Source organism: Osmerus mordax, chromosome 28 (genome assembly GCF_038355195.1).
Source record: "Osmerus mordax isolate fOsmMor3 chromosome 28, fOsmMor3.pri, whole genome shotgun sequence".
NCBI lineage: Eukaryota > Metazoa > Chordata > Actinopteri > Osmeriformes > Osmeridae > Osmerus > Osmerus mordax.
The window spans coordinates 1790212-1802326 of record NC_090077.1 but is presented as its reverse complement, the minus strand read 5'-3'; the positions used below and the strand labels follow the sequence as shown (position 1 = coordinate 1802326).

At 47.3% G+C, this 12115-nt stretch overlaps 2 protein-coding genes across 4 annotated transcripts; both read right to left on the bottom strand.

The window, feature by feature from the left end:
* Nucleotides 1-127: 127 nt before the first annotated feature.
* gal3st1a (galactose-3-O-sulfotransferase 1a) lies at nucleotides 128-3736 on the bottom strand. Of its 2 annotated transcripts, none has more exons than XM_067231411.1 (3): nucleotides 3528-3736; nucleotides 1951-2098; nucleotides 128-1822 (listed from the first exon to the last, which is right to left on the bottom strand). In XM_067231411.1, exons 2-3 carry the CDS (start codon nucleotides 2076-2078, stop codon nucleotides 667-669), a joined length of 1284 nt encoding a protein of 427 aa, XP_067087512.1. In that variant the 5' UTR covers nucleotides 2079-2098; nucleotides 3528-3736; the 3' UTR covers nucleotides 128-666. The 2 variants fall into 2 exon arrangements, with proteins under 2 accessions (XP_067087512.1, XP_067087511.1); XM_067231410.1 differs by having other exon boundaries at nucleotides 1951-2094.
* A 2163-nt stretch (nucleotides 3737-5899) lies between these two features.
* Nucleotides 5900-11461, bottom strand: pes (pescadillo). Of its 2 annotated transcripts, none has more exons than XM_067231178.1 (15): nucleotides 11323-11461; nucleotides 10857-10936; nucleotides 10585-10738; nucleotides 10338-10447; nucleotides 10010-10181; nucleotides 9690-9779; nucleotides 9098-9214; nucleotides 8668-8745; nucleotides 8463-8552; nucleotides 8054-8184; nucleotides 7786-7911; nucleotides 7209-7393; nucleotides 6920-7077; nucleotides 6620-6787; nucleotides 5900-6301 (listed from the first exon to the last, which is right to left on the bottom strand). In XM_067231178.1, exons 1-15 carry the CDS (start codon nucleotides 11344-11346, stop codon nucleotides 6218-6220), a joined length of 1767 nt encoding a protein of 588 aa, XP_067087279.1. In that variant the 5' UTR covers nucleotides 11347-11461; the 3' UTR covers nucleotides 5900-6217. The 2 variants fall into 2 exon arrangements, with proteins under 2 accessions (XP_067087279.1, XP_067087280.1); XM_067231179.1 differs by having other exon boundaries at nucleotides 6920-7068.
* Between the last annotated feature and the right edge of the window lie 654 nt (nucleotides 11462-12115).

The following is a 12115-nucleotide window of genomic DNA, read 5'->3' as shown; positions in this document are numbered from 1 at the left end:
GGTATACAATGTAGACATGTTCACAAAGTATCTTAGAGTGGTTCCAAAAGTAAAATAAGGATAATCCATTTATTATGTATTTCAACGTTTCATATACAATCTTGAAAAACACAACAGAGATTGAGGTGTTTAATTTGTCTTTACTTGTTGAAGACACCGAGAGATTATCAATAGAAAAGATTGGCATGAGTGTGAGGAAATTCCTTATTTGACCTTATTTGGCCCAATAAAAGAGGTTCTTGCATGTTTATTCTTGGTCAGCATCATGTTACTATCAAAAAAAGATCTAAACATCAATACAAATAAGAAGTTAAACCCCACTCAACACCAATATGTTTTAAAAGGGGAAAAGGGTACTTTTAGGGAACACTTATCACCATGTGTTCAGATTGTGAGGTCAACTTTCTAGCACCCATCGGAAACATTTTATTTTTCAAAACAGGTCGATGGAATCAATACATTTGACATTAAACAAAAACAAACCCGCGATTGAAGACGCAGCCATAACACAACAAACATAAAACACAGAACTAACGACATCCAGACCGTGACAGCCTGGTGACAGCCTGTTCTCATCCCCCTCCTCAAACACTAAACAGTTCTCCTGAGCAATTCTAACACCTCATTCTCGAATAGTGAATTGGCCCCTTTTGATCATGTCTCTGGTCACCAGTTGATGACATCTCTCACATGGCCCCACAGCCTGGTGATCCACAGGTTGACCCCAAGCTCTGTCAAGTACTGTAGTTCTGGGGTGAGCATCTTCCGGCACATCTTCCGGTAGGCCTTGTCCACATTCTTCTTCAGGTTGTAGCCCATGATAGACTTCTCACCGATAGGCTGCCAGGGCTGCATGGCAGTTTCCTGGATACTCCCGGCTTCCACGGCGTGGCCGCCCTCAATGCACATGGCCGCCATCTCCGCGTTCCTCCTCTTCAACTCGGCCACGTCGTCGGCCATGCGCTTGTGTCCGTACGCCTTCACCTTCCTCCAGAAGGTGGCGTTGAAGTGTCGATACAGCTTCCAGTCGATGGCGTTCCACTCGCGGGACTTGGCCCTCAGCTCCGGGGTGAGCTTGGACACGGTAGAGCCTTTGCGAGCGTTGAGTTTGAAGAAGAGCAGGTCATCCACCTCCCAGCAGAGGGCGTCCTTGAGCAGGATCAGGGACTCCTCGAAGTGCTCCACTAGCATGACCAGGTGGAAGCGCTCGGAGATGACCCTGATGCCCTCCTCCACTCTGGGGTCGTCCGGTGCCAGAGTGTTGTCCTGCCCAAAGTCAAAGAACAGCAGGTTCTTGAGGTAGAAGGAGTTGAAGCCCTCCGGGTCAAAGTAGTGGTGCGGATCACGCAGGAACTCGGCTAGCTTGTCCTCGCCCGGAATCTTCCACGTCAGAGGCACCAGACGGCCAAAATAGTGGAATGAGGATTCAAAGAGCTCAGCTGGCTCTCTGAGGATGGTGACGTAGGAAGTGTCTGTGGGGAGCACTCGGGCCACCTCAGGGGCGTTGAAGCGCATGTGGTTACACATGATGTTGAAGCACATCCCAGGTCTGTAATCCCTCACCTGGGAGCGCTGGAAAGGCGAGGGGTAGAAGAAGTCATTGCGGCTGTCGGGGAAGGCAAACTTGAGCCTGTGCTTCTCTCCGAAACGGAAGAGGATGTTGAGGAGCGTGCTGCTGGCCGTCTTGTGGGTTTTCATGAACAGGATGTCCACTTTGGGGGTGCAGAGGCTGGCCTGTCCCGGGAGACGCTGGGAGCTGTTTGTGATTGACGAGGTGTGTGGTGGGGTGGGACGATGTGCACAGGAATAAGGCACAGGAACCCTAAAAAATAAAGAGAATATAGTATCTAGACTCAAGCCACCATGTCGCTATAGTAACTGTACACTGCACATCTATAACCAGTACACAGAATGTCATTAAGAAGACTTCTGGGTTGGAAAAGGCCTTACTCTGGGAGGTTGAGGTGGACTTGAGGAGCAGACAGGCAGTAGAGCAGAATCATGCAGCTGGTGAGAAATGTACCCAAAACCAAGCCTTTACACATGGACCTCCACTGTCTTCCCTGCTTGACAACCATGGTCAGAAGTAACAGACTGTCTGGAGGAGAAAGTAGGGAGAAGAAATGTTTTAAATGTTTTGTAAGGATTATTTATCAAGGTGAAGGGACTGAAACCCACGCTTTAGAGCCAAGTTAATCTAAATCTGTTTGTCTGATTACACCGGGGTCTCATGTGTCCAATTATTGTATTCAGAGATGCCTATAGCTGTATAAACTGGGAGTGTGTTTACCTAGGCAAATACATACCGTTCTTTAGTCAAATGCAGATGAACCTGAATATAAGAGATTAAATCAACCTCAATCAGAATAGTTTATTGACTTAATGTCATTATTCCAATTGTGCTGACACAATAATTATACCTGTTCTCGGGTGTACCTTTTCTTTCCTAGTCATCTATCTCTTTGATTAATATTGCAACACAGTGGAAAGTGATCTTTCCAACCCCGGCTACTGTTGTTGTGGTGTGTAATGAGATCTGTACAGTGACATGCCTTACTCAGCATTAAAAAGTAACATGGGAGACACACTGAAGCACAGCAGGGAGACAAGATCCTACACCAATCAATAAAACATCTTCTTTACCGTTAAGCTACAAGACAAAATCATTTTATCGATCCTGTAAACAGGCCAAGTCAGAGAACGTGCTTTTGTCAGACTGGTCAATTCACTAGAACAAGTAAAAAATGTTGTATTGACGTCAAACAATTTGCGTGTGAACAGACGACTCATTTTGCGGGCAAATAAATAACTGTTTTCTAAAAGTTGTCCCCGCCCAGATACCGGGTAAAAGGCCTGTGTTTTCTCCTTCTTTGTCTCTGACCGTGAAGGGTTCTTTGTGGGGGCGTGTTAGGGAGCTTTCTCCCTGCTCTCTGAGCCCAGCGAGACAGGAGACACTGAAGAGCTCGTCTGGATACAAGGTGCTTGACTGGAGTAGCGCTGCCTCTATAAGTCCTCAGTACGGGATGGACCCCAGGGACCAATAACAAGCACCTGCCATCATATTGTTTACCATCTTCTCTCCGGATGAGGGTGTTGCTTACCTCAATAATCATTCACCATTAATCCTTTTTTAATAGTGGTTCATTTTGGTAGAGCTTAATTGTGGTCATGTTGCTTTGCCATGTTTTTGAATTTGTCACTCAATAACTTACTAATAAGTAATAATTTACTCTGTGGTTACTGCTAATCAATAGTAGCAACACAATATGTGAACACAATATGTGAGTAATAACATAAGCACTTATTTTCAATTGTAAGCTCTAACTTTCAGGGGCAAAAGTGCATATTGACAGTTTCATCACAAACAGTGATTGTACAGTAGATAAACCTGAAACAGAAACTTTTCTGGCTACAGAATTCACAAAAATATTTTTAAGCTAATTTATTTTCCTACTTGTAGAACTGAAACATAATCATGCCTAATAACCTGATAATTTGATGCAAGTACATAAAACAAACATACGTACGTTTTACCCCACTGATTTCCTTCCACCACTCCGAACATATAGGGAGGCCAACAGACACTTTACCCTCTGGCGCACGAATCCTCGGTCAGACCTCTGATAGCTGTTTCTCCACCAGATGCATAGCTCTGAGTGGACAACCCTGGTATCTGCCCCTTAGCCACTGCAGTCTCAGAGAAGCTATCAAGTCCACTGGTGGCCCGATCCTGAGACAGACATGCCGTCAGAAGTCTCACCCAGTCCCCGCGCTCTCCTTATCATTCATGCAACTTTGCGAGATCCATTCACCCGGCAGGTGCACTCTCTCTCTCTCTCTCTCTCTCTCTCTCTCTCTCTCTCTCTCTCTCTCTCTCTCTCTCTCTCTCTCTCTCTGTCTCTCTCTCGCTCTCGCTCTCTTCCCCCCTCCCTCCCTTCTCTCGTCTGTTCAAGCAAAGTGCTCGTTGAAGGCCTCGTCCTCCTCTGCTTGTTCTAATTTCAAAAACGAGGACTGACCCAGCACCTCTGAGAGGCTCAGACAGTCACCTGTGACGTCAGCCCCCCCTTGTCAAGGGACTCGCGCTTGTCAGTGTGTGTGTGTGTGTGTGTGTGAAATAAGAGATGGCCCTGCGGGGGAGAGAGAGAGAGAGAGAGAGAGAGGGAGAGAGAGAGAGGGAGAGGGAGAAATGAGAGAGAGAGAGAGAGAGGGAGAGAGAAATGAGAGAGAGAGAGAGAGAGAGAGGGAGAAATGAGAGAGAGAGAGAGAGAGAGAGAGAGAGAGAGAGAGAGAGAGAGAGAGAGAGAGAGAGAGAGAGAGAGAGAGAGAGAGAGAGAGAGAGAGAGAGGGAGAAATGAAAGAGAGAGATTGTAGCTCTATGGCCTCTATTCTCTGTCTGCACACAGGCAGCTATTGAGAGCGGACACTGCAGTCTGAGCTGCAAGCTGATCGCAAGCAGCAGAAAAGGAACAAAGCTCCAAACCGAGTCACAAAGGCCTCAATTGTGACATTCGATAGAGCATCCTATAGTTCTGCTCTGAAAGCTTAGTTATGAAGCAGATAAAGCACGTTCATGGTAAAATACAGTTTGTTATATACGATTGTAAAACATCGTAGTAAAGCAGAACAGTTGTTTTTCTATGGATAAAGTTTACAGATGGACACATGAAATGGATGTTGTATTTCCCGCCATGCATTGCCCTGTGACTTGTAGTCTCTGTCGGCGGAGTCAGGTGGCTGAGTTAAGGAGTCAGACTCGTAATCTGAAGGTTACCGGTTCGATTCCCGGCTGTGCAAAATGACGTTGTGTCCTTGGGCAAGGCACTTCACCCTACTCGCCTCGGGGGGGAATGTCCCTGTACTTACTGTAAGTCGCTCTGGATAATGACTAAATGTAATCATAGGAATTCGATAATGTCTTTTAAAATCCATGTCGTATGTGATAGTGGGTTATCATTAGACACCCATCTGCAGTCTGTCCTGTAGTCTGGATATTTTCAGTTATCCTTTAAAACTGCGCACATCCATACCACAACAGTAGGATTGTCAATAGAGTGTAGAGATAGACCTCCAGCTAGAGACTGATGAGTTAATTTGGCACTGGGAGCAAGGATGCAGCAATATGTGGTCATACACCCCTTGTCAACAACATGGTTGGGGAGGGAGAGGAGGGTCTCCTTCCTCACTGTTGTCCTCTTTCTGCACCAGCAACCCAGCATCAGGGATCACGTTGGTCGTCTCCCCACCCCAGCGCCCGGCAACAACACTCAGGCTATTGTTGAACAGGATGGGCCCTGGTGTGCACGCACCCCCGAGTGCCAGGCTGAGCCCCGGACTGGGCGGGCACGCAGGGAATGCAGACCAGGCACGCGGCGGTGGGCGTCGGCCCGACCAATGACTGAGGAGCGAGGGGGTGCATGACTGGCCTGGCCCCTGGCCCATTGAGATCACAGCTTCATCACAGGGGCCCAGGAGGGCGGGTCTTCGTCGTCATCACCGCCCACCTGACCCCGACTCCAACCAATTGCTCAGCCTCCCACACACTGACTCCATGGCGACCTCGACCTCCGAGCCAATGAGGACGTTGAGCCCTCTGGCCTTAACTCCAGTGCGTTTCCTTCAACCACGTAAGAATCCATGTATGTTATTCTGACTCCTGGACAGCATCAATCATTATTTAATTTGGCACCACGGCTTTTGGGGGAACATGCAAACTATATGCTTTTGCAACAGGAGATTGATGCAGGTGTCACATGTAAATGTTCCACACTTTTAAATGTACGTGTAGCACATGTAGATTTAGTGGTTGGTGAGTGTTTGAATATCTGGTTTGTTATTGGCAGTAGAACACATCAGGGTATAAAATTGACATTGTTACAAAGAAAAAAATGAAAACAAGCACTTTTTACTGAAGTATCCGACTCTCCATTTTAATGAGTGTTACAACAGATTAAAATGGCTGGAAACGTTGAAAAATCTTGAGGGAAAACTGCGTGCCAACAGTCATTTCTCACACAAACAAGGCTTCCGCACATTCTCCTCACTGGGACGACTCTCTCGAAACACGACACTCAAACCAGGACAAACACACATCCCCCTCGTGGGACTCTCTGCATGAGAACAAACTCATGAGTTTCATGAGATTTCAACAGCTGATGTATGCAAGTCACATACAAATACAATACGAGTCCTTTATGTGGTCGACGTTCGACGTTCTCTCCTATTGTTTCTTGGCCTTTTTCTTCTTCTTGTCCGGCTTACTGGCCTCGTCGTGGGCTTTTCTCTTGGCCGCCAGCTTGTTTGCCTGTCATGTGAGAGAGGATGTAGTTAATGAACAGTGAACCTACTGGTGTTCGAGACTCGAACCAAGGTTGTGTCACCACTGCAGAGGTTATCGTTTCACATGCGAGCATTTCAGAACCATTTGCCCGCGTTAACCATTATCCCTTACAATTGTATTGGCTGGGAGGCAAATAATGATTTTAGTTCCATATCTTATGTATTCCTAGAGGTGTGTGAGAACACTGGAACAGCCTGTTCCCATGCGGACAGGTGACCACGGATGATGGACAGCAGAAGGTCGCTAAGGAAACCCACGGCAACGGAGAGTAGCGCAGCTCACCTCGCGGACTGTCCTCTTCTTGCCGAACATGATCTTGTCGTAGAGGTGCTTCTCCTTCTTCTTCATCATCATGATGGCCAGACGTTTCTCCTCGGCCTTCTCCTCCTGGTCCAGACGCGCGCGGTTCTCTGCCTTCATCCTGCCTGGAGTCACCTTTACGGGGAGGGCCTGCAGGGGACAGAGGACGTTCTCTCTCAGAACAACGCGTCTCAACTCAGCTTTGGTCAGGATCTGGCGGTTCTCCATCCCGGCTCCTCCCACGGGGAGGTGAAGACAGAGAGCTGGCTGACAGCCACCTACCTTGACCTGGGATCTCCTGTTCTCCATCTCCTTCAGGTTCTTCTCATCTGCCACCTCCTCATCCTCCTCTTCTTCCTCCTCCTCGTCATCATCATCATCATCATCATCGTCGTCGTCTTCCTCCTCCTCCTCCTCCTCCTCCTCCTCCTCTTCTTGTTCTGGGGTTAAAGCAAAACAAAGTCAAAACTAAAGTTCAAAATAAATAATTCCGCTTTTATCATCTGAAATATTTGGATGGAGTTGAAGGCCACAGCAACGAGAGCGTGAGGAAGAGAGAGAGGCCTCTCACCAGGCTTCTCTCCGCGCTGCAGGGCCATCAGCTTCAGCTTCTCCGGAGGCACGTAGTCCCCATCCTTCTCCTCCACGAAGGGCGATAGGTGAGGGGGCAGGGTCACGCCCAGAAAGTAGTCCTCCACCGGCAGCAGGATCTTGGCGTTGACACAGTCAAACACCCACTGCGGCTGGATGTAGTACCTGCACAGATGACACACCGAGATCACGATTCCAGAGCGTTGCAAGGTTGGTGGGCTGAGGCCTGGTGACCGAGGAAGTAGCTACGCTCTGTTACCAGGACGACAGGGTCTGTTGTGACCTTGTGACCTCACTCCCCAAAGACACAAAGAGACCCTGCTATACTGGCATCTTGTGGGCGGGGCAGTGGGGGTCAGTGGGTGCCCCCCCGCCCACAAGATGCCAGTATAGCAAGGTTTCTTTGAACCCCCACTAGAAGGATGAACCATCTGAAAGAGACCATTGTGGGGGGAAAAACAGCCATATGTATTCCATTTAGACTTGAACATGGAAAAAGGCCAGCCTAATATGTCTGTAGTCCCACGTGTGTGTGTGTGTGTGTGTTGCTTCCCTACCTGTTGATGTACTGTTTATCCATGTTGGGTCTGTCCACTATTTGGTGGGTGATGGTCTCATCCGTCATGTCGTACGTGGCTCCGATACATTGTGACTTGTCCCAGGACACCAGGCCACCGAAACACCTGAGTGAGACCAGGGAGGAAGACAGGAGAGGACCGTCAAGACCAGGTCTCAGAATCCAAACTTCTACAGCCTGTAGTGTTTAAAAAGTATGGTATGAACTTGTGGGAACATGTTGTAGTGGTGGGGAGAGCTGGGTCTCACCTCAGGACGAATGCCAGGGACTCTCTGGGCACCTCTCTGTTGACGAAGAACTTCAGACCTTCGAAGATCCTCTTCTGGGCCTCCTGCTCCTTCTGTTCCTTCTCTTTGGCCTCCATGTTCTCTATGTCCTCCTACAAAAAAACAAAGGATGAAATTCAACACGGGTCAGTCGTGAAGATAACATCTGCTTGGTTTCATCATTTTCGTTTACAAAGCCCTCTCGCCTAGCAACCCAAGAGTGCTCCCCTGTCCCAACACCTCAATTCATCAGAGTATTCAGCTAGTATATTGGTTGGTCCCTACAGCCCCCCCCCCATATCTGCCATGTTTATCTTCACAAACATCTACGGCTATGCAGGAGTGGTTTAAGGGATCGTGGATGGTGTGGATGGCGGGGAGATGTGCTCACCCCGTCTGCAGGGAACTGGTCCATCTGCCCCTCCTCCTCCTCGGTGGTGGCCACCACCCGCGCCAGGCTGGCGCTCAGGGCCGACAGTTTCTGGACAAAAACGAGACGCCACGGAGCATGAAGAAAGACTCTCGTGCAAACACAGAGATAACCACAGCACGGTGTGACGGAAACACAACAGAGAAATGGCGGTTCGTGGTCCTACCTCCAGGTAGCTCTCAGAGTCCATGGCGTAGTCTTCCTCATACTCTGCCTTCAGGTCTGCCTCTGCTTTTGTGTCCATCTGAGGAGCAGAAGAAAAAGATACGCTTGGATAAAGCTCTCTGACACAAGACTTGCACGTCAAGGACAAACTTCCTTCGCTACAACACTGACTAACACAAGTTAAAGACAACAGTGGTGATATTTACATTTTACATTTAGTCATTTAGCAGACGCTCAAGTACAGGGACATTCCCCCCGAAGCAAGTAGGGTGAAGTGCCTTGCCCAAGACACAACGTCATTTGGCACGGCTGGGAATCGAACTGGCAACCTTCCGATTACTAGCCCGACTCCCTCACCACTCAGCCATCTGGCTCCCTTTTATATGTCCAGCTGGATGTTAGGGCAAGGTCAGCAGGCGGGTGTGTGGTACCTTGGGTGGGTAGACCAGGTTGAGGGTCTGGTAGAGGCGGAAGTTGATGAACCCCAGAAGGGTTGTATACATCTCTGTGAACGTGGCCATGACTCTGTAATCCACATCTGTGGGATGCTGCCAGAGAGAGAGAGAGGTAGAGAGGTGAGGGCTACAGGCCATCCGACATGTCCGACAACATGTGCTCCGGAAAATACACTATCTGAAAACATCTCAGAAACCATGTACCCGTCAAAATGAACGAAGAGATCCATAAAAAGTATTTGATCATTAAAGAAAAGGACTGGTTTAAAGAGATACTGCACAGCCTATCTATACAGAGTTGACCAGCAGAGTGGAATATGTACAGTACAACTTTGTCTGTTTGCCAGAACCACAAACATCATGGGAAAAGATCCAGGGATGGATCTTTAAGCAGATTAAAAACTTGTAAGGTGTAAAAAGTCCAAAACCTTACAGACTGACATGCATTCACCTCCAACAGAGCACGTAGAGGTCAAGTCGAAAGAACAATTGCTTAAAGAAAGGCTGCAAACCAACAACATCAGCTAAGTCCTATAGGAAAGGAGGGCTGTCATAACTCCATACTTACATCATGAGCAAACTGGTAAGGGACCAGCCATGTGACGGTCTGTCCAAGAACCTCCGCTTGAAAGTAGATCCCCTTTATGGAGAGGAACACCTGTCAGGGAAAAACACAGCGAGTTAGATGTTTACAGGCAAAACCCCAGTCCAGGTTCATACAACCACATTTGTCCTCGCAAGAACAACACACCAAAACATGTGTTTTGCATATCTGTCCATGTCAACAAAAGGATAACCAACGCTCTCACGCATGAAAAGATCATGTCTCTGTATGACAAGCTTCATTTTGAGGCAGAAAGGTCTGACAGTAGGCCGGTTGCCCCTTACCTTTCTGAGGGAGCGAGACGTGATGACGAAGTTCATCCACTCCACACTGAGGCGCCGGCACAGCGTAATGGTCTGGACGTGGCACTTCCCTGTGCGGGCGAACGTGGAGAACAGGAAGCACATGGAGAGGGCGTCGTCGATGTCACGGACAGCATCGATGAACGTTGGGTACCTGACGCACAAACAGGACGATGGATGTCTCAAGCCACTGTCTTGGAATCCAGTCTGAGCAGACATGCAGTCTGCTCCCTCAGGCAGAGTTATTATGGCTCGTTAGTGCCCCCTGGAGGACAACTTTAAGCACTACACAGATACTTGGGAGTCTCACCTCTCCTTGATGATGTGGTCCAGTTTATATCCTGGTTTGTTGTCCCTCAGTCTCTCCACCCCTGTCCATTCTGACTTACCGTAAGCCTTCCTTAGCTTACGCACAAACACCTGCAGAGCACAGAACAAATATATAGTCTGATTAAACGCCAGAGCAAACTTAAGTTCTTGACTTTTATTTTCGTTAAAAGATTTGGACAGAGGACGGCCATATCAACATCAAACATGCCAGGACACCTTAGCGTTACCTTGTACTCCCTGAACTTTCCTACGATGGGTTCATGCAGGAGGAAGCGGATGTCTTTGAGCAGGTAGAACGTCCTCGGAGCTGTGGAGCCCTTGTTCACCTTCTTCTTGTGTTTGGGCTCGTGTGGATAAATGCCTTTCAGGATACACAGCCGTCTGCGGAACAAATCGAAACGAAGAGTAGGTTTGAGAAGGACAGACAGGAAAAGGTTAACGTTTGCAGTTTGAAAGACACTGAGGCACAATATTTTGACTATTAGCCATCAATAGCTACCTGAAATCTGCTAAACTCAGTTGAAGCTTCTTGCGAGCTTTGTTTCTGGTGATGTAGTTGGTAGCGGACCCCCTCTCATACTGGAACAGTCAATACAGTTATTAAGCGCACAAACATAAAAACATAACTCTCTATAATGATACATTAGATCTAGTACAATTGTATACCTAGCAAACTGGTTAGCTGGCTGTAGATTGCAAATAATTGACACGCACATAATAGTTGAGCAGTGATGTGATATTTCTAACAGAACATTGACAAAAAGAAATGGTACTTCGACAACACCTTCCAGATAATTAACACGAAGTAACAATCCATACATCCATGAATAGGAATCTCGCAAGCTAGTTAGCTAATAAATTCCTGGCAATACAGTTAGCTCGTGATGATGTTAGCCAACCAGCTAGCTAACGTTTGTTTTTGTTGAAACAGAAATCTGTTATGACATTACACCTTGTGAACTTACTTTCTTTTTCTGAAGACCTCCCATTTCTTAAATGGAATGTGTGTGTGCCGTCAAATTGTTGGTTCCGATTCTTTTTCTTTTCTATACAATCATGTAAACACAACAGTACCAGCTATCTACGAGACACGGGTGCTGGTCCTGGTTCAGACACGTGTTAGGAACGCTGCTGCGTCAAGGACCCCAAAAACGTATATTTTAGCGCCTGAACAAAACAACTTCAGCGGCATCGCTTGATCAACCCTATGTATTAAGAGTAGTCCTCTACTAATCGGATCTGTTCGTTCGTGAAGTGGTGTTGATATTTTATTCATTCATTTTCAATGCGCCGTAAGATCTTGATCTTTCATTGATACATTGACAATTATATGTTTATCAATTATATATTTAGGGATCAACCTTACACTGGACCAAGTTGGACAAAGACACACGCACATTCACTAACGAACGCATACATGTTAAACACTGCATTCTACAAACTAAACATAAATGTACAGTAGGCTGTGTGCACTGGCCAGCAAATTAATTTGTAATCATTCTAGTGGACAAGAAACATCTATTACGTTAACCAAACATCCTGTTAGTTAGTTAAGCAGATGAGATGAGGCAGGGGGTGTGACAGAGAGAGGGGGAGAGGCAGAGGATGAGAAAGGAGGAGAGGCAGAGAATGAGAGAGAGCGTGAGAGAGAGACAGAGACAGAGGGGGAAAGGAAGGAAGATTACACATGCTTTGAAATATCTACGAACAAGAGCTTCACGTTCAATTTGACAAATCTGCGAAAACCCATGACCTAAA